General features: G+C 44.0%; 1 protein-coding gene across 1 annotated transcript in view; it reads left to right on the top strand.

The window, feature by feature from the left end:
- The window catches only part of LOC127055713 (interleukin-23 receptor-like), a 45,449-nt gene that overhangs the window by 18,909 nt on the left and 6,102 nt on the right, over positions 1 to 20,438 (top strand). The window contains exons 8-11 of the mRNA XM_050962924.1: positions 10,287 to 10,369; positions 15,306 to 15,522; positions 16,449 to 16,646; positions 18,862 to 18,963. Coding sequence (XP_050818881.1) covers positions 10,287 to 10,369; positions 15,306 to 15,522; positions 16,449 to 16,646; positions 18,862 to 18,963 — 600 coding nt within the window. The remainder of the gene's footprint in view (positions 1 to 10,286; positions 10,370 to 15,305; positions 15,523 to 16,448; positions 16,647 to 18,861; positions 18,964 to 20,438) is intronic.

The raw sequence follows: 20,438 nt of genomic DNA, 5'->3' as shown, positions 1-20,438 counted from the left end.
ACTTTGTCTCTAATATCCTGGAGCCAACGTGGCTACCACAACACTACGAACAACATCAGTCAGAGGAGACAGCATATCTAATGGTTAAAGTAGGAGATTTGGAGTCAGGACATCACAATTGTGTTCCTGGCTTTGACAATGACTAAACCTTTCTGCGCCTCAGTGTACCTACCTGCTCATCTACTCATCTACCTCATAGGGTCATTATGAGCCTGAACATATATAATGATCTTCATGTGAAAGGCATTGATATGAGCACAGAGTTTCAATGCTAGTTACTGCCTCATGTTTTAAACTGAGCTAATAAAATAATTGCTGTACCTATTCTGCCTCTTCTCTAATGCAGCTGGCATCAACCCTGGCCAATGCACTGTGACACCTTTCCTTAGATCACTGCCTCCCAGCAGTGGCACATGCAGGAACGATACAGCAGCGCCATCCAAAGCTTGAGTCAAAGCCACTGCAGTCAAAGGGAACCTTTCCATTTACTTCATTAGGCTTTGGATCAGGCCCTGGATTAGCATCTCATTCGTGGATATAGGTTTTCAAAGATACCATGAGTACTTTCATCCAGGGCGGCTATATGAACCATGGTAGAACTCACACTTGTCATAAAGGCACTATGTTACTTATCTATTTGCAGTGTGCCTCATCTTTGAAAGTAGAGCAGAGGGCTATTTCCTGGTATATCAACAGCATAATTAATTTGATCCAATTCTTATGTATAGTTGGATTATTCATTCATTCTATGTGCTCTGCTGTCACGCAGAGTGCCACTTGATTCTGAACAGAATTACAAGTTAACTCCCCAATCCTGTGAACACTTACACTCCAGTCACTTCCCACATGTCAGCAGCCGTAATGACTGTTTGCAAAGTGTTTTCCAGAGGAAAATCTCTCAGCATTATTGTGCCAGGTACTGTATGCCTTTTGGGCAGATGCACCATTGTACCGCCACTTTGGCAATTATAAGGCCAGTCAAATTAATTTTTCCCCCAGCCTGACTGAATCGTGGAGACTACATACTCAGGGCTCTAGTCTTCTATAGATACAGAAAAAGATTAGGTTTTTATGTAACCTTATGTAGGTTAAATACCTACATAAGCAGATGCACTGCAAATTGATGGGCAAATAGAGTTAACAGCACATCTAGGCAAGAAGTGGTCTCACGGTAGTGTTCTGCTGGTGCCCTCTGCTGGCTTATTCTGGGTATGACATTGTCAGTAGCCAGAAAGCTTGCTGGTTGATTTCTGCTTCCATCTAGAGGTGATTTATCACGAGCTGTTATAGGAGCAGACTCCTCAGCTATTCCTTGAACAGTCCTGATTTGAGTCCCAGACCCTGATGTAATTAGGGTGACCAGATGTCCTGATTTTATAGGGACAATCTCAATTTTTGGGTCTTTTTCTTATATAGGCTCCTATTACCCCCCATGCCTGTCCCGATTTTTCACACTTGCAGTCTGGTCACCCTTAGATGAGATGGCTGCTCAGCCTCTACCCCTGTTGATTAGGGCATTTGAGATTCTGTTTTAATAACGCAGTCACAGGGTTGGTTCGTTTTTAAACAAGAACTTCACAAGATACCTGATGTGGCCAAAGTGGAAGGGGAACTCAGGAGAAAGCAGAGGCTATTGGAACATTACAGCCTCACCGCCTTCTCTCTCAAAGGGGAAACAGGATCATTTGTGAGGTGTCTGGTGGCTGTGAGAAAGCCATTTCCCATTGAGAATGGTCCCTCTGTGAAGGGTAGTTGAAAGAATTTAATACAAAGCCCTCCCCCAAGGTGGGGAATGTATGTAAATACTGAAAAATACCCTTTCTCTCCCCCCACCACCTCAAACACAAACTTATTTCACTGAAAACATTTTTCAGTTGCTTATGGACCAATGCTAGGGACCTGGCTAACAAGCAAGAGGAATTAGGAGTTCTCAATGATGAGAAGAAAGTGGATACAACTGGCATTACTGAAGTCTGGTGGAATAATTCACATGATTGGAATGTTAGGAAAAAACAAACCCCAAACCAACCATGGTTATAGCTTGTCCATGGTGGCATTCTCCATAAAAGACACCATTGCCTATTTTAGAGTTATCAGTACCTTGGAACCACAGCATCTTGACTGCACGTGGATCAATGTGCTAACCAGAGCTGGCCAGAAATAGAACTTCTGTTCTGCAGAAGACTTCAAAGTTTCAGAATAAATTCCATCCCAGTTTGGGACAAAAAGTAAAAACTTTGAAGTTTTTCATGAGACAGAAGTTCCAAATCCTTCCAGTTTGGGAGAACCAAAATGATTTTTTTTGCCTTACCCGTTGCTCACCTGGAAGGCTTTTATAATTTGCCCTCTATACCTTCTAGGGAGGCTGCTGGGGTACCATCAGTTTGATTTTCCTGGTGGAAAAATAGAAAATTTTTAGCAAAATTGAAGTTTTCTCACAGAAAAATTTGATTTTGCAAATGTAACCCACACACCTCCTGGGTGTGGGTACTGTCTCATCTAGCAGCACCGAAGCCACTTAGAGATTAATGAGTCTGCTCAACAGCCTTAGCTAAGTGTCATCTGGCTTTTAGCTCATGCAGTAGAGACTCATGCATTTAGCTCCAGAAGTCCCACATCCGATCCTGCCTGACGACGACCGGGGTCTGTCGGTACTACAGAAAGATATTTTCTGTTGGAAAATCATTCAGACAGAAAGTTCCCAACCATCTCTAGTGTTGACTAACAAACCCCAGGAGGAGGATCTATTACAGTACACCAAATCAAACCAGAGAGGAACAGGAATTACTACTTACGCACCCTTCTGTAATGTGTGGAAAGAAACACTTTTTATGAAGGACTTCAATTTGGGAGACGTATGATGGAGGTCTTGTGCAGCCAGTCATCAGTCATTAGAGTTTTTTAAACTTATAGGTGATAGTTTTCTAACACAAAAGGTATTGCACCCACCATAATTCAGGAAGTGCTATGGGCTGTTTTATGCAGGAGGTCAGACTTGATTATCACAATGGTCCCTTCTGGCCTTAGAATCTATGAGGTAAGTATTTTGGACCTCATTCTGGTGGATACAGATGAATTAATTACTGGCTCACTGGAAGGGAAGCTGGTGATTGCCTAGGGACCAGAAATCATTACCTGATTACATTCAATATGGGCAAACAGAGGACAATCCCAACCACTAATATATATCCTTGCTGCTTCAAAAGCAATAGTTTCCCAAAGCTGTGGGAAATGATTAGCAGAATTGATTGGGGGAAAATGTGAATAGAGATTAGGAATTCTTTAACAAGAATTTGAGGGTGTGGCTGGATCACCATCTCTAGAGCACGCCCTTCAGAGCATGGCCGACTCCTCACCCAGCTTCCTTCTGGGTCTCCTGGCAACTTTCCACAATCCAAAATATTTCAAACCTTCTGAGTTCTAATTTATTGAGTCTTTACATAGTTTCCAGTGGCCCTGCAGGCCCACACCGTTTCCTCTTGACAAAGGGATTCCACAGCCCTCTTTCTATGGCTTGTGCTGTGCTTCTCCTGGTTCCTATACGTTGCCCTCCACCAGTTCCACCCAGGCTGACATCAAAGGCTTTCAAGAAGCAAAACTCAAAACAAAACCTTCATAACAACAGTTCTTTCTCCAAGGCATCTCACTGGGGTACAGTCTTCCTCTACAGGTTGCAGGCCAGGTGTCATAAACAGAGAGCTAAGGGTTAATATCTCTTTCACCTGGAAAGGAGTAACCTGAAACACCTGACCAGAGGACCAATCAGGAAACAAGACTTTTTCAAATCTGGGTGGAGGGAAGTTTTGGGTGTGAGTTCTTTGTTCTTTGTCTTCTGCCTGTACTCTCTCGGCTATGAGAGGATTTTTCTGCTCTTCTGTTTTTCCTTCTCTTCACTTTCTTTTTGTTGTTTTTCCATGTCTCGGCGGTGGGCCGCCTCTTCTTTTTCTTGTTTCCTTAGGTGGGCCACCTCTTCTTCTTCTAGTTTTCTTTTGTGGGCTGCCTCTTTGGCTGCTTGTTCTCTTTTGTAGGCTGCCAGTTTGATGCTTTCTTCCTTTTCTTTCAGCTCCACCTCTTTTTTGTCTTTTTTCCAGTTGTCGCCTGTGTTCAGCTTCTTTGATTTGTGCTTCGGGCTCCATTTTTGTATTGGAAGGCATGGTTCCTGTTTTCTTGTGTTGGGGTGCCCTCCGGTGTTTATCTTCTGAACTGCAGGTTCTCTGTTGCCTCCTGGGGTCTGCCTAGCAACAGTGCCTTTTTCCCTTTCTTCCTCTAGCTAATCTTTTCAATGTAAAGTAAACCAGAAAAACCACTTTATTTGCATGTGTATTGTGCTGGTATTTGCCTCCTAATGGGAGTGCTATTGTGTGACAAAAGACCCGTAATAGTTCCTTAATGGTTCCTTGCTTAATATGCAAGCCAAAAACTGCAAGAGAGAGCAGAGAAAAAAAATTCTCTCTGGTTCCTTTTAAAACCAAACTGTTTCTCTCTGCTTAAAAGCCCCTAGCAGAGAAAAGAAAAATATAATATTCCTACTGGCTTCTGGATTCCATCTATCCCACCGCTCCCACCATGTCATAACATATTCCCAGATTTGGACCGTAGCGTCCAAAATATGGGTGTTAGCATGAAAACCTCCAAGCTTAGTTACCAGCTTGGACCTGGGAAAGCTGCCACCACCCAAAAAATTAGAGTGTTTTGGGGCACTCTGGTCCTCCCAAAAACCTTCCCTGGGGACCCCAAGACCCAAATTCCTTGAGTCTCACAACAAAGGGGAATAAACCATTTCCCTTCCCTTCTCCCTTCCAGGTATTCCCTCCCTGGGTTCCTGGAGAGATACACAGAAGCAAGCTCCGTGAATCTAAACAGAGAGTCTCCACCCTCCCAGTCTCCAGTCCTGGAAAACACAAGCACCGGGATATCTAATCTCTCTTCCACCCCCCCTTCACCCAGAGGGAATGCAAAGTCAGGCTAGTAAATCTAACACACAGAGATTTTCTCCCTGACTTCTTCCTCCCACCAATTCCCTGGTGAGCACAGACTCAATTCCCTGGAGTTCCCCACTAAAGAAAAACTCCAACAGGTCTTAAAAAGAAAGCTTTATGTAAAAAGAAAGAAAAATACATAAAAATGGTCTCTCTGTATTAAGGTGACAAATACAGGGTCAATTGCTTAAAAGAAATATGAATAAACAGCCTTATTCAAAAGAACACAATTCAAAACACTCCAGCAACTACACACATGTAAATACAAAATAAAAAAAACATATAAATCACTATCTTATCTTTTGTACTTACAACTGGGAAACAGAAGATTAGAAAAGCAGGAGGCAGAAAAATCCTCTGATAGCCGAGAGAGTACAGGCAGAAGACAAAGAACAAAGAACTCACACCCAAAACTTCCCTCCACCCAGATTTGAAAAAGTCTTGTTTCCTGATTGGTCCTCTGGTCAGGTGTTTCAGGTTACTCCTTTCCAGGTGAAAGAGACATTAACCTTAGCTATCTGTTTATGACATCAGGTCACCCACCAGGCAGGAGACAAGCAGTCTTCCCTTTCTAGAGTCTCCCCTGGGTGCCCCCGCATCCTCCCTACTCTCTATTCCTCCTCTTGTTATGAGTGAAGAGGCAGCTTATATATACCCCTGTTTTCTCAGACTTTGTGCTGGCTGGCTGAGAGAGGGGGAATGCTTGTGCCAACATACAGCACAAGGCTCTTAGCCCTTAGGTCTTAAAGAGACAGGAACCTGGGTTTCCCCCAAGTCTAACTATTACTCTGGGACTACTTCCTCTTTCCCAACATCTGATCCAGAACTCCTGGAACAGCATTTTGCTTTCCCAATACCTCTTAAAGAGGACAGACCACCTTGTAACAGAGGGTCAAGAAGCCATAATTTCACAGTCAAACCTGATTCAGTGGCAAAGTGAAGGTAGCAGCTAGAAATAAAAATGCAACATATAATAAATGGGGAAAGAGTGAAACAGATAGCAATTGATATAAATTAGAGGTTAAGAAGTGCAGAAAATAGATAAAGGAAACCTAAGACATCAGGGAAAAATTCATGGTTGGCAGGGCTAAGAATAAAGGAGTTTTTTAAGTATATTAGGAATAAAAAGGAATCGTAGCAGGTCCATTACTAGATGGAGATGGTAAAAATATTAATAATGATGTAGAAAAGGCAGAAGCGGGTAAAACATTTCTATTCTGTATTTGGAAAGAAGGAGGAGGATGTTCTTATATTGCATGAGGATGATGAAGTACCATTCAATCCATTAATAACCAAGGAGGATGTTAGACAACATCTACTAGGGATCAACATTTTAAAATCAGCAGGCCATGATTTCTTGTGCCAAGAGTCCTAAAAGAGCAGGCTGAAGAGATCTCTATCCCACTGATATTCATTTTAAATAAATCTTGGCATACTAGAGAAATTGCAGAAGACTGAAAGAATGCTAATGTGCCAATACTCAAAAAGGGCAAGCAGGATAAGCTGGGTACCTATAGGCCAGTAAGCCAGAACAAATAAAGGAGAAAATGATACAGAATTCAATTAATAAAACTAAAGGATAGAAATCTAAATAATGCAAGTCGACATAGTTTTATGTAAAATAGGACTTGTCAAACAAACCTGACTTCATTCTTTAATGAGATTACAAGTTTAGTTGATAAAGATAACTGCATAGATGTAATATACACCTCTACCCAATATAACACGAATTAGGATATAACACGGTAAAGCAGCACTCTGGGGAGGCAGGGCTGTGCGCTCCAGCGGATCAAATCAAGTTCGATATAACGCGGTTTCACCTATAATGCGGTAAGATTTTTTGGCTCCCAAGGACAGCATTATATTGAGGTAGAGGTGTATTTAGACTCTTGTGGGACATTTGACATAGTACTGCACGATAGTATGACTAAAAAGTTAGCGCTATATGATGTAAATAGAGCACAAATGAATTAAGAGCTGGCTGACAGATCTCAAAAAGTAGTAGTTAACGGGAACTATCATTGAATGGGAGTGTTTCTAGTGGGGTTCTGCAGATACTAGGTGTGATGCTATTCAACATTTTCACAATGATCAGGAAGTAAATATAAAATCCCTGTGAGGAAATCAGTAGATGACACAAAGATTGGTGGAGCAGTCAATGAGGAGGACAGGACAGTAACACAGAACAATCTCGATTTCTTGGTAAGCTGGGTCCTGTGACGAAGTCCACTCATAGCTCGTGGCACCTCCTCGTGGCCATCCTGGGGATTAGCCAATTTGCACCCTCCTCTGATGGTGTCTTCACCCACCCTGTCTCACCCTGTGATCCTTCTCACTCCAGGAACTGCAGCCTCCTCTTTGACGACTAACAGCTTCATTTGGGCATAAGCTTTCGTGGGTAAAAAACCCACTTCTTCAGATGCATGGAGTGAAAATTACAGATACAGGCATAGATGTACTGGCACATGAAGAGGAGGGAGTTACCTTACAAGTGGAGAACCAGTGATAAGGTGGCCAATTCAGTTAGGGTGGATGTGGTTCACTCCCAATAACTGATGAGGAGGTGTCAATACCAAGAGAGGGAAAATTGCTTTTGTAGTGAGTCAGCCACTCCCAGTCCCTATTCAAGCCCAGATTAATGGTGTTAAGTTTGCAGATGAATTGTAGCTCTGTAGTTTCTCTTTGAAGTCTATTTTTGAAGTTTTTTGTTGCAGGATGGCTACTTTTAAATCTGTTCTTGAATGTCCAGGGAGATTGAAGTGTTCTCCTACTGGCTTTTGTATATTATCATGCCTGATGTCTGATTTGTTTCCATTTATTCTTTTATGTGGAGACTCCGGTTTGGCCAATGTACATGGCAGAGGGGCATTGCTGGCACATGATGGCATATATCACATTAGTAGATGTGCAGGTGAATGAGCCCCTGATGGTGAGGTTGATGTGGTTGGGTCCTATGATGGTGTCGCTGGAGTAAATATGGGGACAGAGTAGGCAACGGAGTTTGTTACAGGGATTGGCTCCTGGGTTAGTGTTTCTGTGGTGTGGTGTGTAGTTGCTGGTGAGTATTTGCCTCAGATTTGGGAGCTGTCTAAGTGAGGACTGGCCTGTCTCCCCAGGTCTGTGAGAGTGAGGGATCGTTTTCCAGGATAGGTTGTAGATCATTGATGATGTGCTGGAGAGGTTTTAGCTTGGGGCTTTACGTGATGGCCAGTGGTTATTCTGTCATTTTCCTTGTTGGGCCTGTCCTGTAGTGGCTCTGTCAATCTGTTTCCTCACTTCCCCAGGTGGGTATTGTAGTTTTATGCCCAAATAAATCTGTTAGTCTTCAAGGCAGGGCTTTGGAGCTGTGCTCCAGCTCCAGGCAAAAGCTTGCAGCTCCATTGCTCTGGAGCTGCTTATGCTCCCGCTCTGGGCTCCGCTCCAAAGCCCTGCTTTAAGGTACCACTGGACTTCTCATTGTTGTGGTGGATACAGACTAACACGGCTACCCCTCTGATACTAGCCTCCTCTTTGTGACTTGGCCCTCCAGCTGGGTCATCAAACATGTTCCCACCTTCCAGACTATTAAAGTCCCTCTTGGCAAATAGGCTCAGGCAGTCTTCCTGCTCACTGCCCCACTGGTGCCACTCTGTTAGTGGCTGGTACGGGGACCCGGGTCCACCCTCTACTCCAGGTTCTGGCTCAGGGGCCTTCTCATCAGCAGCCAAGGTTTGACCTACCCCATACCTCACTGCTCTTTCCCCTGAGCCTTGCCTACCTCTCTGGCTTGCCCCCTTCTCTGGGCTTGCCATGCCACAGCCCTCTTCCCAGGGAGTAACTATGCAACGTGTCTCTAGCCCCAGACACACCTCCATTCTCCCAGGGAGCAACTGGAGACTACTTCCGTCCAGTCCCCCTTCTGCTGTATGGCTTTATGGAAGTCCCACCTATTCCTGCCCAGCATCTGTTCACAGTCAATCCCCTGCTCCCTGGCTCCTCCTCCAGGTGCAGTCCGTGGAGTTAATTGGCCTGTCTGGCCACCTGAAAGCCTTCCAGTCCTGTGCGGGGTAAACACCCCATCACAGGCCCATTCAAATAAAATGCATTTTAAGGTAGTCAAATGCAAAGTTAAAATACACATCTAGAAATAAGGAATGCAGGCCACACCAACCGAATGGGGGGCTGTATCCTAGAAAGCAGTGACTCTGAGAAGGATTTAGGGGACAAAACAACTGAACATGAGCTCCCAGTGCGATAACATGGCAAAAAGGGCTAATGTGATCCCTGGACCTGTAAGTATGAGTAAGAATAAGGAGACAATTTTACCTCTGTATATGGCATTGGTGAGTCTGGTACTGGAATATTGTGTACAGTTCTGGTGTCCACATTTTAACTAGGATATTGAAAAACTGGAGAGGATACAGAAGACAGCCACAGAAATGATGCAAGGTCTGGACAATCTCAGACTGTTTAGCTTATCAAAAAGAGTGAGAAGTGACTTGATTACAGCCTACAAGTACTTTGTGATGACAACATTCTTTAACGAGGAGACAATACTTTAATTTAGTGGAGAAAGGCAAAACAAGAACCAGTGGTGGGAAATTGAAGTCAGACAAATTAGAAATTAGGCACAGATTTTTAACAATGACGGTGATTACTCACTTGAACAAACTACCAATGCAATTCCCCATCTCTTGGTGTCTTCGGAGATCATGACTGGATGCCTTTCTCAAAGACAGGAGTTAGCCAAACACAAGTTATCAGGCAAGTTGTCTCAATGCAATGGTAAATAGGTGAAACACGGCTTGTGATACAGATCTAATGGTCCCTCTGGCCTTAAACTCCATGAATCATCCATTGGTAGGTGGCCCATCGCAAAGCATCTATAAGTGCCAAACAATAAAACCAAACCACAAAAGGCTCATCTTATGAAGGGATTAAGAAACTAATCAAGTATTCATAATACTAAAGAATAGTAATAATAAATAACTCTACCGAGTTGGGTTGTTTCCCTTTGTCTAGTGGCAGAACTTTGTACCAGCAGGTCTCTGAGACCAGGCAGGCATCATCAACTCCTTCCCTGCTGTCTTAAGGAGCTAAACTAAAGGCAGCTCAGTTCTTAATTATTATTAGAAAGTTTATAGAAACGTATCTGCCAGATCCTGTGTCTCAGAATGCCCCCAAGGGGGTGCTTTGAAAATACTTGCTGATGCCATTTGATTTTAATACTGAACTAAGTCATATACCAAATCATGGCCATTACCTTGTTCATTTAAATATTAATACCAGAAATCACCAATTCAGTTACTGTACTTCTTTTGATTGCAGCACCTTCTAAAATCCTGGATGTGTGGAGGGTTATGGGTCCAGTATACATGAACGGTAGCCGAGAAGTGACGGTCTTGATAAAGGTAATGCTATTTTGTTTCTCAAGCCACATGGGATTCTAAAATACCACTTATTATTAATTATTATTATTATCTGTATTACTGTAGCATTTAGGAGCCCCAGTCATGGGCCAGGACCCTGTTGCCCTAGGTGCTGTATGGACGCAAAACAAAAAAAAAACCCGCCCCTGCCCTGAAGAGCTTACAACCTAAATAGACAAAAGAGATACAGGGCGGGGTAGGAGCAGAATACATCAGCAGCAGGAACAGTGTGATGGCAGCAAACAGCATGTTAGTGCCACTGCTTTTCAGGGGGAGGAGGGTTAGGATATCAGCGAAGCAGAAGGGAGAGGGGACACTGACAGACAGGGAGAGGGAGGAGAAGGTAAGAGGAGTGAAGCTGGGATGAAGAGACTCTTGGTATGTCTACACTGCCAGCTAGCTTGGGCTGTGGGGCTGTTTCATTACAGTGTAGACCCACAGAGTCCTAGAGCCCAGGCCCCACCCTGAGCCCAGACTCCGACACTGCAATGAAACAGTCCAAGCCCAAGTCAGCCAGCCTGGGCCAGCTGTCAGGGACGGCGGGTTTGTATAATTTTTGGTGGTGCCCAGAACAGGTCCAAGTCTCCTGCCCCGCCTCCCCCACACACACCTGCCTATGGCTCTGGGAGGGAGTTTGGGTGCAGGAGGGGGTTTGACGTGCAGGCTCTGGGCTGGGGCAGGGGTTTGGAGAGTGTGGGGGGAAGGGGTGCAGGCTCTGGGAGAGAGCTTGGGTGCTAGGTGAGGGCTCTGGGCTGGGGCAGGGAGTTGGGGTGAGGGGGGTGAGAGGTGCAGGCTCTGGGAAGGAGTTTGGGTATAGGAGAGGGTGAGGAGTGCAGACTCTGGGCTGGGGCAGGGGTTTGGGCTGTGGGACAGGGTGAGGGATGCAGGCTCTGGGAGGGAGTTTGGGTGCAGACTTTGGGCTGGGGCAGGAGGTTGGGGTGCAGTGTAGACATACCCTATGAGGGAGGGAGAGGGTGATGGTTGGAGTAAGCAGCCAGTCACCAAAGGGCAGAGAAAGTCCTGTCAAAATGGTAGAAAGTTCTCCAAAAAGGACTAAAGTCCCTGCTTTGGCTGCTTCTGCCTCGCTGGTCTTTGCATCTTTCTCCTAAGCCCATATCGTGTGGGGGCGGAAGGGAGAGGAGAGACATCCCTGGATCCTGATACCCCGTAAGGGAGGTGAGAGTTGCTCCCCTGCACAGTTATGGGCTCAGGAAGGAGGGGAGGGAAGAGATTTTAGTTTTGTGGCTTTAGTGCCGAACAAAATTAGGGCTCATCTGGGAGTGTTCCACATCCTGGTTATATGGGAGCTCAAAGTGATGTTTTTCTTGTACAAGCAGTAACCAGCCAGTTTGTTTGAGGGAAGACAGAGGACAAAGACGATGACATGCCTGTATAAACTTAAGGCAAAATTTGTTTGTGTCTATTCCTTTAGGAGAAATTGTTCCAGAGTATTCTGCATGCTAAGTTGATGAGTCTCACTCCAGTCCCTTGAAATCCTCTGTCAATTAACAATACTCTTGGCACATAGTTACAATTTCATGCAAAGCGCTATGCGTGGGGATGGAGAACTTAGGAATGTGTTCCCCAGTGGCAGCAAACAGGGCCGTCCTTAGGCATAGGCAGAATAGGCAGCTGCGTAGGGCCTCACACTGCCTGGGGGCACCACTCTGCAGGCAGCCCAGACAGTGTAGAAGCAGGGCTGCTGGGTCCTAGAGAGAGCCGAATGCAGCACAGTCTGAGGGACGGGATTGGCAGCTGGGGTCTCTGGGAAGGGGTGGGGGTAGGGTTGGGAAAGGAGCTCACCTGTGAGTGTGACTCTTTCCCCCCGGCTGAGGTGAGGTGAGGCAGGCTCTGTGGCACTGGAACCAGTATCCTTTGTTGTCCCCATAACATCCATTCTTCTCTCCCCTGCCCCACGGAGCACCCCCTCCTTTCTCCCTCCTCCCCAGGAGCACCCCTCTCTCTCTCCTCCCTCCCCTCCGTCAGGGCTGGGCTGGGTGAGGTGCTGGGGGGGAGGGGAGGCTGGCTGGCTGCTTGCTGAGGAATGAAAGTGAAAGTAACTCACTTCTTGGGCAGGCAGCCAGAATTGGAATGTCACACAGGGCTTGGCTGGGGTTAGCCAGATATGTGAAAAATCAGGATAGGGGATTGGGGTACAGCGATCAGATATCCCTATTTTATAGGGACAGTCCCAATTTTGGGGTCTTTTTCTTATATAGGCTCCTTTTACCCTCCCCACACCCCGACCCATCCCTGTCCTGATTTTACACACTTTCTGTCTGGTCACTCTAGGTGGGGGTAATTGGTGCCTGTATAAGACAAAGCCCCAAATATTGGGACTAGCCCTATAAAATCAGGACATCTGGATCTGGCCACCCTAGCTGGGGAGCACCTCTCCCCCAGGCTGGCAGTTGCCAGAGATCCATCTCATCTGGGGGGAGCTGCACAGGGCAGGATGAGCTGCTGTGGCTCCATGGGTGCCCCGTCCCTGAGATCAGATGCTGTGCTAACTTCACCATGGTCCATAAGGCTGGTGGTGGTGCCCATTGGCATGTGATTGGACCTAAGGGTTTGCTGCTGCTGTTGCCACTCTGCACCCCAAGAGGATGATTTTGGGATCCTGCAGTTTTCCACCTATCTCCTCCTCTACTGCAGCTGTTGGACCAGCAGGCTGGGGGGTGAGCCAAGCATGAAAGCAGTACTGTGTTGCCATTTAGATTGTCATTTAACAACTTTGTTTGCCAAAAATTCTTGCTAACAATCCTGAATCCAATTTCAATATTTTTTTTTAAAAAATCAATATCTTAGCCAAAAACAGAAAATTAAGTTGTTGACAATTATTAGTGACAGGTTTGGTTTGAGGCAGGGAGTGGGCCAGTTTTCATCAGAGAAATAAAAAATGTTGACTGACTTTCCTATAGCCTGTTACTCCTGATAAGAGCCCTCCAACAACTGTAATATGCTCATCTCCTTACTAGTGTATAAAGCAGGGGTCGGCAACCTACAGCACACGTGTCAAAGGTGGCAGGTGAGCTGATTTTTGATGGTATGCAGCAGCAGGCTGAGCGGCTCAGCCCATCACTGCTCTGGGGTTCTGGCTGCTGCCCTATTGCCAGCTGGGATACCAGCCATCGGCCCCACTCAGCACCTGCTGCTGGCCTGGGGACCCCCAAGGAACCCCAGGCTGGCAGTGGGCTGAGCAGGCCAGCTGAACTACTCAACCTGCTGTCAGCCTGGGGTTCCATTCACTCAGCTGGCAGCGGGCTGAGCAGGGCCGGTGGGGGGTTGAGTGGCTCAGTCTGCTGCCAGTCTAGGGTGCCAGCAGCACTCAGCCTACTGCTACTCTGGGGTTCCGGCTGCCGGCCCCTTGCCAGTCAGGAGCTCAGCCGCCAGCCCCACTCTGCCTCCTGCCAGCCTGGGTGAGCAGAATCCCAGGCTGCTAGCGGACTGAGGGTGGCGGCCGGGATCCTGGCTGGCAGGAGTTGGTGGTCAGAACCCCAGACCAGCAGCGGGCTGTGCAGGGCCTGGGATCCTTGTCTAGGGTTCCAGCCACCAGCCCCACTTAGACCGCTGCCAGTTTGGGGTTTCATTTACTCAGCTGGCAGTGGCCTGAGCAGGACCGGTGGCCAAGACCTCAGATAATAACAATAGTTTATTTATATAATATAGACATAGAGAGAAACCTTCTACAAACATTAAAATGTATTACTGGCACAAGAAACCTTAAATTACAGTGAACCTGGCACACCACTTCTGAAAGGTTGCCGACCCCTGGTATAGAGTGACCATATGTTGTACTAAGATTCTCCTGCTTTTTTTTTCCCTTGAGTCAGTATAACTTTTGCCAGCCCAGAAGTTGGGCAGCCAATGTTTTACGTTTTCACAATGTTTTCTCCAACTTTCATAAAGTAAATACATAGTTAATGTGAGTTAAAAAGGCCAGGGACACTTCTTTGTGAAGAATCTGTACAGCAGATCATGCCCATAGACGATCCAGAAAATAAATTTAAGGTTGAATTTTTTAATGTTGTGATGGATAAAGCAGTATCTGCTGTTGATGAAAGGTTTAATACCTTGCAAGCACACCATGAACAGTTTGGATTTTTGTATGACATAACTAAATTCAACGAAATAGGAAAACAAGAGCAACTAATGACAAAGTGCAAGAATCTAGAGAGCCTCCTGAAGCACGGTGATAGTTTTGATTTAAATGGACTTGAACTGTACGAAGAATTGAGTACACTGTCATCAATGTTGCCACATGCAAAATCGGTGATGGACATTGTACAGTTTATTCCTACCCGCAAACTTGTTGACATATATCCTAATGTGTACATTGCCACTCGTATTCTGCTGACAATTCCTGTAACAGTAGCATCAGGAGAACGGAGTTTCTCAAAACTAAAGGTCATTAAAAACTATCTCCGCTCTACAATGAGTCAGGAACGCTTGACTGGTCTTGCTATTCTTGCGATCGAACAAGACACGACTTTGTCTTTGTCATACGATGACATTATTACTGATTTTGCAGCCAAAAAAGCCAGAAAGATTGCTTTTAATTAAAAACAAATCTTTGTTTCAATACCTCTTCATATAAATTTCCAATAAAATTTTGATAAATTAAAAAAAATATATTATTTGCATCATTCTGTCATATCAGAATTTTTTCTATAGTGCTGCTTCTTTAGTGCTAGTCCATCAGCATTACAGTGTGCTTAATTAAGTTAAACTGGTTTTAATAATGTGAATGTGGCAAGTTTTCCAATACTATAAGCTTATGTTTGTCTTGCTAAGAGCAGATCAGGCACAGGGGCACCAGTTTAATAATCTCGCTTAGGGCACCATAAATCCTAAGGCCGGCCCTGGCAGCAAACAACACATTGTTCTATAAGGGCATTTGTTTTTCCATTGTTTTCAGCCTCTCGCTCCAAAAGATGCAAGAGGAAAAATTCTGGGTTACAGGGTGTTCCATGAAAGCCGGGGAGAAATGGTTAACTTATGTAACACATCAGACACCCAATGCAAAGTTCTGGTTTCCCCAGCAACGCGTACCGTCCACGTGACTGCATATAATTCCAAGGGACATTCCATGCCAGCCAGTATAACAGTGACCCAAGAGCACAGTAATGTTAACGGTAAGATTATGCACACATCATCATTCGCTTTAACTGAAATCTGGTTTTGTCAGAACTGGAAAAAAAAGTCTTCTGTTTATTGCTTTAAAGTGGAGAAAACCCTCTGGAAATTCTGCTCCTACCCACTTCTTTTTATAAATGAATTTAGTGCTCTCCAGAAGCCCTGGAGACAATAAGCAGCCATATATTTCAAATGTTCCTCTCTGACCATGTGCAACAATAGGTTTAAAAATAAGTATTGGGCTGTCTGCATTGGCTGGCACCAGCGGACACAACTGTGCTGCTTAAGTAGGTCTTGAAAGCAGTTGCAGAATGTGGGCAATTTCCCTGTGTACACAGGACCTTAGTGAGAATAACCCCTTTCATTTCCAATAAAGGCACAGTTTCACCTTTACATCTCGTCATTTAAAACAACAAACAACAACAAGGAATTAGAAGTAGTTTCAGGGTCTACATCTGTCTCAGATTCCCCAGGCCAATGACTGTGGTTTTCCACAACCACATTTTCCTGTTTTCTAAAATGTTTCTTGCACTCAGCAACGTGGGAAAGTCCCACAGACACTGCAAGTGAAAGGGGTTATACAGTGAAAATGACTAAATAGAAAGTGCATTAGGTAAATAAAGTGGAAAAATCAGATTGTTCTCGAGTCTCTCTATTAGAAGAATCAGAGGTGTTTCTTGTAAAAAGCAATAGGTACAGATTTTCAGAGAGAGAAAAGGTCCGATAAACTCAACAATGGGCCTTTAACATATAAAATGCTCCATGTCTGTGTAAAATCTCTTCCTTTCATTTCAAGATCATTTCTTAAATTATTCCAGAGCATAGGCAGTTTTCCTGTGCAGAATGGGCCATTTAATGGGCCTTCCTATGACTGGAAGGATCCGGCCCACCTTAGTCATATCACTCCTCTTACCTCTGTTTGCAGATTTCCTATCCCCCACCAACATGCAGATTAGCCATGATGACCACAGAAGAGTCTCTGTCAAATGGAAGCTGCCTAAATACACTGGAAGATCAGTTCTGTGGTTCATAGTTGAATGGATTTCTGCAGCTCAGCATAATCAGCAGCATGATTTTTTATGGAAGAAAGTCCCCAGCCAGGATACATTTACATATATAGAGGGTAAGATATGGTAACAATCTTTTTGCTATTTACTTTCTGTATAGTGCTATAGATGTACACAGGCCTTGTAGCTCAAAATACAACAAAAGAAAACAAAGGAACTGTGAATTTAAATTGAGCCCCAGGTCTCTGGTACTTTTAACAGTACAAATATGACAAAGCAGAGCAGGTGGATGTTTGTAGCAGATAGGCAGGAGGGAGAAGTTACATGGTCTGAAAAAGGTTGGGGCAGGAAATGTGGAAATTAATGGGGAGGCTGTTCGAAATGTAGGATGCTCTGTGAAAGGAGGGACCAAGTCACAAAGAGGGAGAAGACATGAAACTTGGCTAGATTGTGGGAAGTAGTGTAGTCATATGTGGGCTGGGAAGAGTGGTACATATGGAAATATGTCTATAAAGAGTGAAAGGACAGGAGAGGAGGTAGTAATATGTGAGACAGCAACTGTCTTCTGCAGTTATTGTTGTTGAACAATTGTAGAGGACAAAACCTGCAGGCTTTACTCAGGCAAAATTCCCACTGAGGTCAAGCATCCATCTAATAAGGATTCTGGCATGTGTCCCATTATGCTAAATGCAGCGTTGTTGTAGCCATCTTGATCCCAGGATATGAACGAGAGACAGGGTGGGCAAAGTAATGTCTCTTATTGGACTAACTTCCATTGGTGAAAGAGAGAAACTTCAGAAGAGCCCGCTGTAGCTCAAAAGCTTGTTTCTTTTACCATCATCAACTTCTGTTGGTCCAATAAAAGATATTACCTTCAACGCAGCTTGTCTCTCCGTTATGTTGACTGCAGATCTCATTAACAAAGTGTTCCTGGTCCCCACATTTCCATGTGATCATTGGCATTTTACTCCCGTAAAATCAGTCGGCATAGGCTTGCTGAATTGCATATAATGGGATCTGTTTTCCTGAGCAGTGTAACAATTTAGCCTAGGATGAATCTCCAGTTAACCATATTAGTTGGAAAAAAGATTCTGTACTGATATATTATGAGGAAAATGTGAGAAACCAAATTCAAGTGAAAATTGGTAGCTGCTTTCATCACAATAAATACAACTGTATAATAAAAAATTAACACATCCTTTGTAGTCACCTTCTCATTGGATGGCATGTTACATTACAAGTAAGACATGTAAATGAATATGAAACTAAAATCCCTTCCATAAACTGTTAATGAATATGGTCTTTACAGTGGAATGTACAGTGCAGAAAACGAAGCCTCACTGTAATTGATACATAATTAATTCTTCCATCAGATAAACCATATGACACCCCAGAGATTATAAAATTTGCTATGGCACATATGCACATATGCATTAATTTTGCTAAATTGGCAGCAATGCACTTTCAGGAAGTTTGGGTCTGTAGTTTTTATTACTGAAACGTGAAAAGTTTGATACCCAAATTCTCTCAACACAAATGTCTCCAGTGTTATGTATCAGAACAGACCTGTCATACATAAGTTAGCTATATTCAATCTGTATTCAGCTGAAATTTCCTTCTGAAAGTTTTAATAATATACTTCTCTTTCTAGCATTTTTTAAAACCACAAGTCACTGAGGTGTCAAATATCCACAGGGCTTTTCATCTTCAAAGGACTTTACAGACATTAACTAATTAATCTTCACTGCAATGTTAATGAGTGCTCTTCCATTAGAGGTAGGCAAGTAGAGAGAAGTTTCCAAGAAAATTTGAATTTTTTGTCAAAAATTAATATAGAAATACATTAATTAATTTTAAAAGCCCTCAAAATGGAAATATTTCAGCCAAACCCCAAAATATTTAGGTTTGGCCATGCTGCTGCAGGCAGTGCCTCATGGGAAGTGTTGTTCAGTTGCCTCATGTCTCCATTATCCTCTACGGACTAGGCTTCCCACCCAGACTACATCTTCCCATGATGCACAGTGCCAAGGACACCCATGATGCACTGCTTCCCCACTCCAAAAGGAGAGCCTAGAATGTATCATTCAGTAGTTGAATTTTCACTGCAAAAAAATGAAGTTTTCCACCAACACCTGCCCGCCCCCAAAAAATCTGACAAAACTGGATAGTCTGAATGATGGGAGTAGAATTCAAGCATTTCTAGTCCTTCCTGTTCCCATATAGTCAGACCAGGCCTCTTTTCACTTTTTCTTTAAATATCCCATTAGAATTTTCTGCGGTTTTAACTTTAACTTGCACAGAAATTTTAAATAAAACTAAAATTTGTTTCAGGAGACCTCACAGCAGGAATTCACATGAACATTTCAGTATATGCAGTGTATCAAGATGGAATAAGCAAGCCATGTCTTGGCCAACTTTATCTGGTGGATTTAGGTAAGTGTACTCTTGTGGTAAAGTCACTGCGTGCTGAGATGGAAGTAACATTTCAGTGTTCAGTTTTATGGAAAACAGTCTTCCCTCAGGTCTTTCCATGATTTGGCAATTTTGTAGAACTACTTGATTTTATAAACTATGACTAAACGTATCAATTTTCTCCCACCTTCCTTGAACTATAGAGAAAAGCAGAACTTTAGAAGGAGTTTAAAAAAAGGCAGGGGGAGGGGTGGGGTTTGGATACCAGAACACCACTAGCAGGGACCTTGCCAATACAGTTGCACTTTGTCTTTGTGTGGGTATAATGTAGTTTGCAGCTGATGGGACACAATATAATTAAAGCTGATGCTGAAGGGAATCAATTTTCACTTTTCAAAATGGTACAAATACTGATGTGTTTGTGAATTTTCATGAGAATCTGCAGATTTGGACATGGGGAGAATTTTCACTTTGCAAGGTGGTCTACATATAGAAAAATAAGAGAAAGCTTTGCATAACCTCCAGTATTCTGAATGTCCCTGCCTCCCTTGTAGGATAATTGAGTGGCCTCTAGCATTGTTTTGGCCTCTGTTCTGCTTGGGAGCCAGATGCACAAAATTAATTGAGATGTTCTGTGCAACTGACCCTTTGCCAGACCACCAGCTGAAATGACACACTGGGACAAGCCAATAGCCAATCAGGGATCTTCAGAACAATATGGGAGAACACAAGTGTTTTCCTCTCCTACAGCTACTCCACATACTTTCATACCCAAATCAAACGGAAAGGGTCCTGTTTTCTCCTGGCCAAGACTCATGCAATCTGTAATGGACACAAAGCCCAAACCTGATCTTTTGTTCTGGATCAACAGAGACACACTTTTGGAGGCCATTAGAATTCTAGTGGCTGTTTTCTTCAGTAAAGAAAAGCTACTGTACTCGTAACTGGAGACAGGGACAACATATGGGCTTTTTCCATAAAGCCACAAAATCATTTCTCATGCTGCTCTGAATAGATTTCCAGATGAGCTACCTGAAGTTCTACATACATTGCCCCTCAGACAAACTAGCTAGGTTTCTGGCCAGGATTTTTCTCACGGGCAGTCCTGCCAATGTTTTCCACCAAGGAGGCATGGCCTTGAGTATATACTCAAAGTTATTTGATCACTGTTTTCAGTGTTGTCCTTCCTCAAAGACAAATTGATTGTCTCCAATGTGGTGATTGAGTTACTAGATCAGCAGACAGGGTTCCCACAGAAACTAACCAGGCTACAGATATTCCATCTACTCCTTGTGAGGGGGAAAAAAAGGATCAGTATAAGCAAGACTCTAAATCTTGAACTCTCAACAAGACATAGCTTAGGGTGATGTTTGCTGCACTGCTGAAGACACTACAGGATCTAAGTATAGAGCAGAGATAGGCAACCTATGGCACGTGTGCCGAAGGCGGCACGTGAGCTGATTTTCAGTGGCACTCACACTGCCGGGTCCTGGCCA

This window comes from Gopherus flavomarginatus, chromosome 7, assembly GCF_025201925.1.
Source record: "Gopherus flavomarginatus isolate rGopFla2 chromosome 7, rGopFla2.mat.asm, whole genome shotgun sequence".
Classification (NCBI taxonomy): domain Eukaryota; kingdom Metazoa; phylum Chordata; order Testudines; family Testudinidae; genus Gopherus; species Gopherus flavomarginatus.
This window is presented reverse-complemented; position numbering and strand designations above follow the sequence as displayed.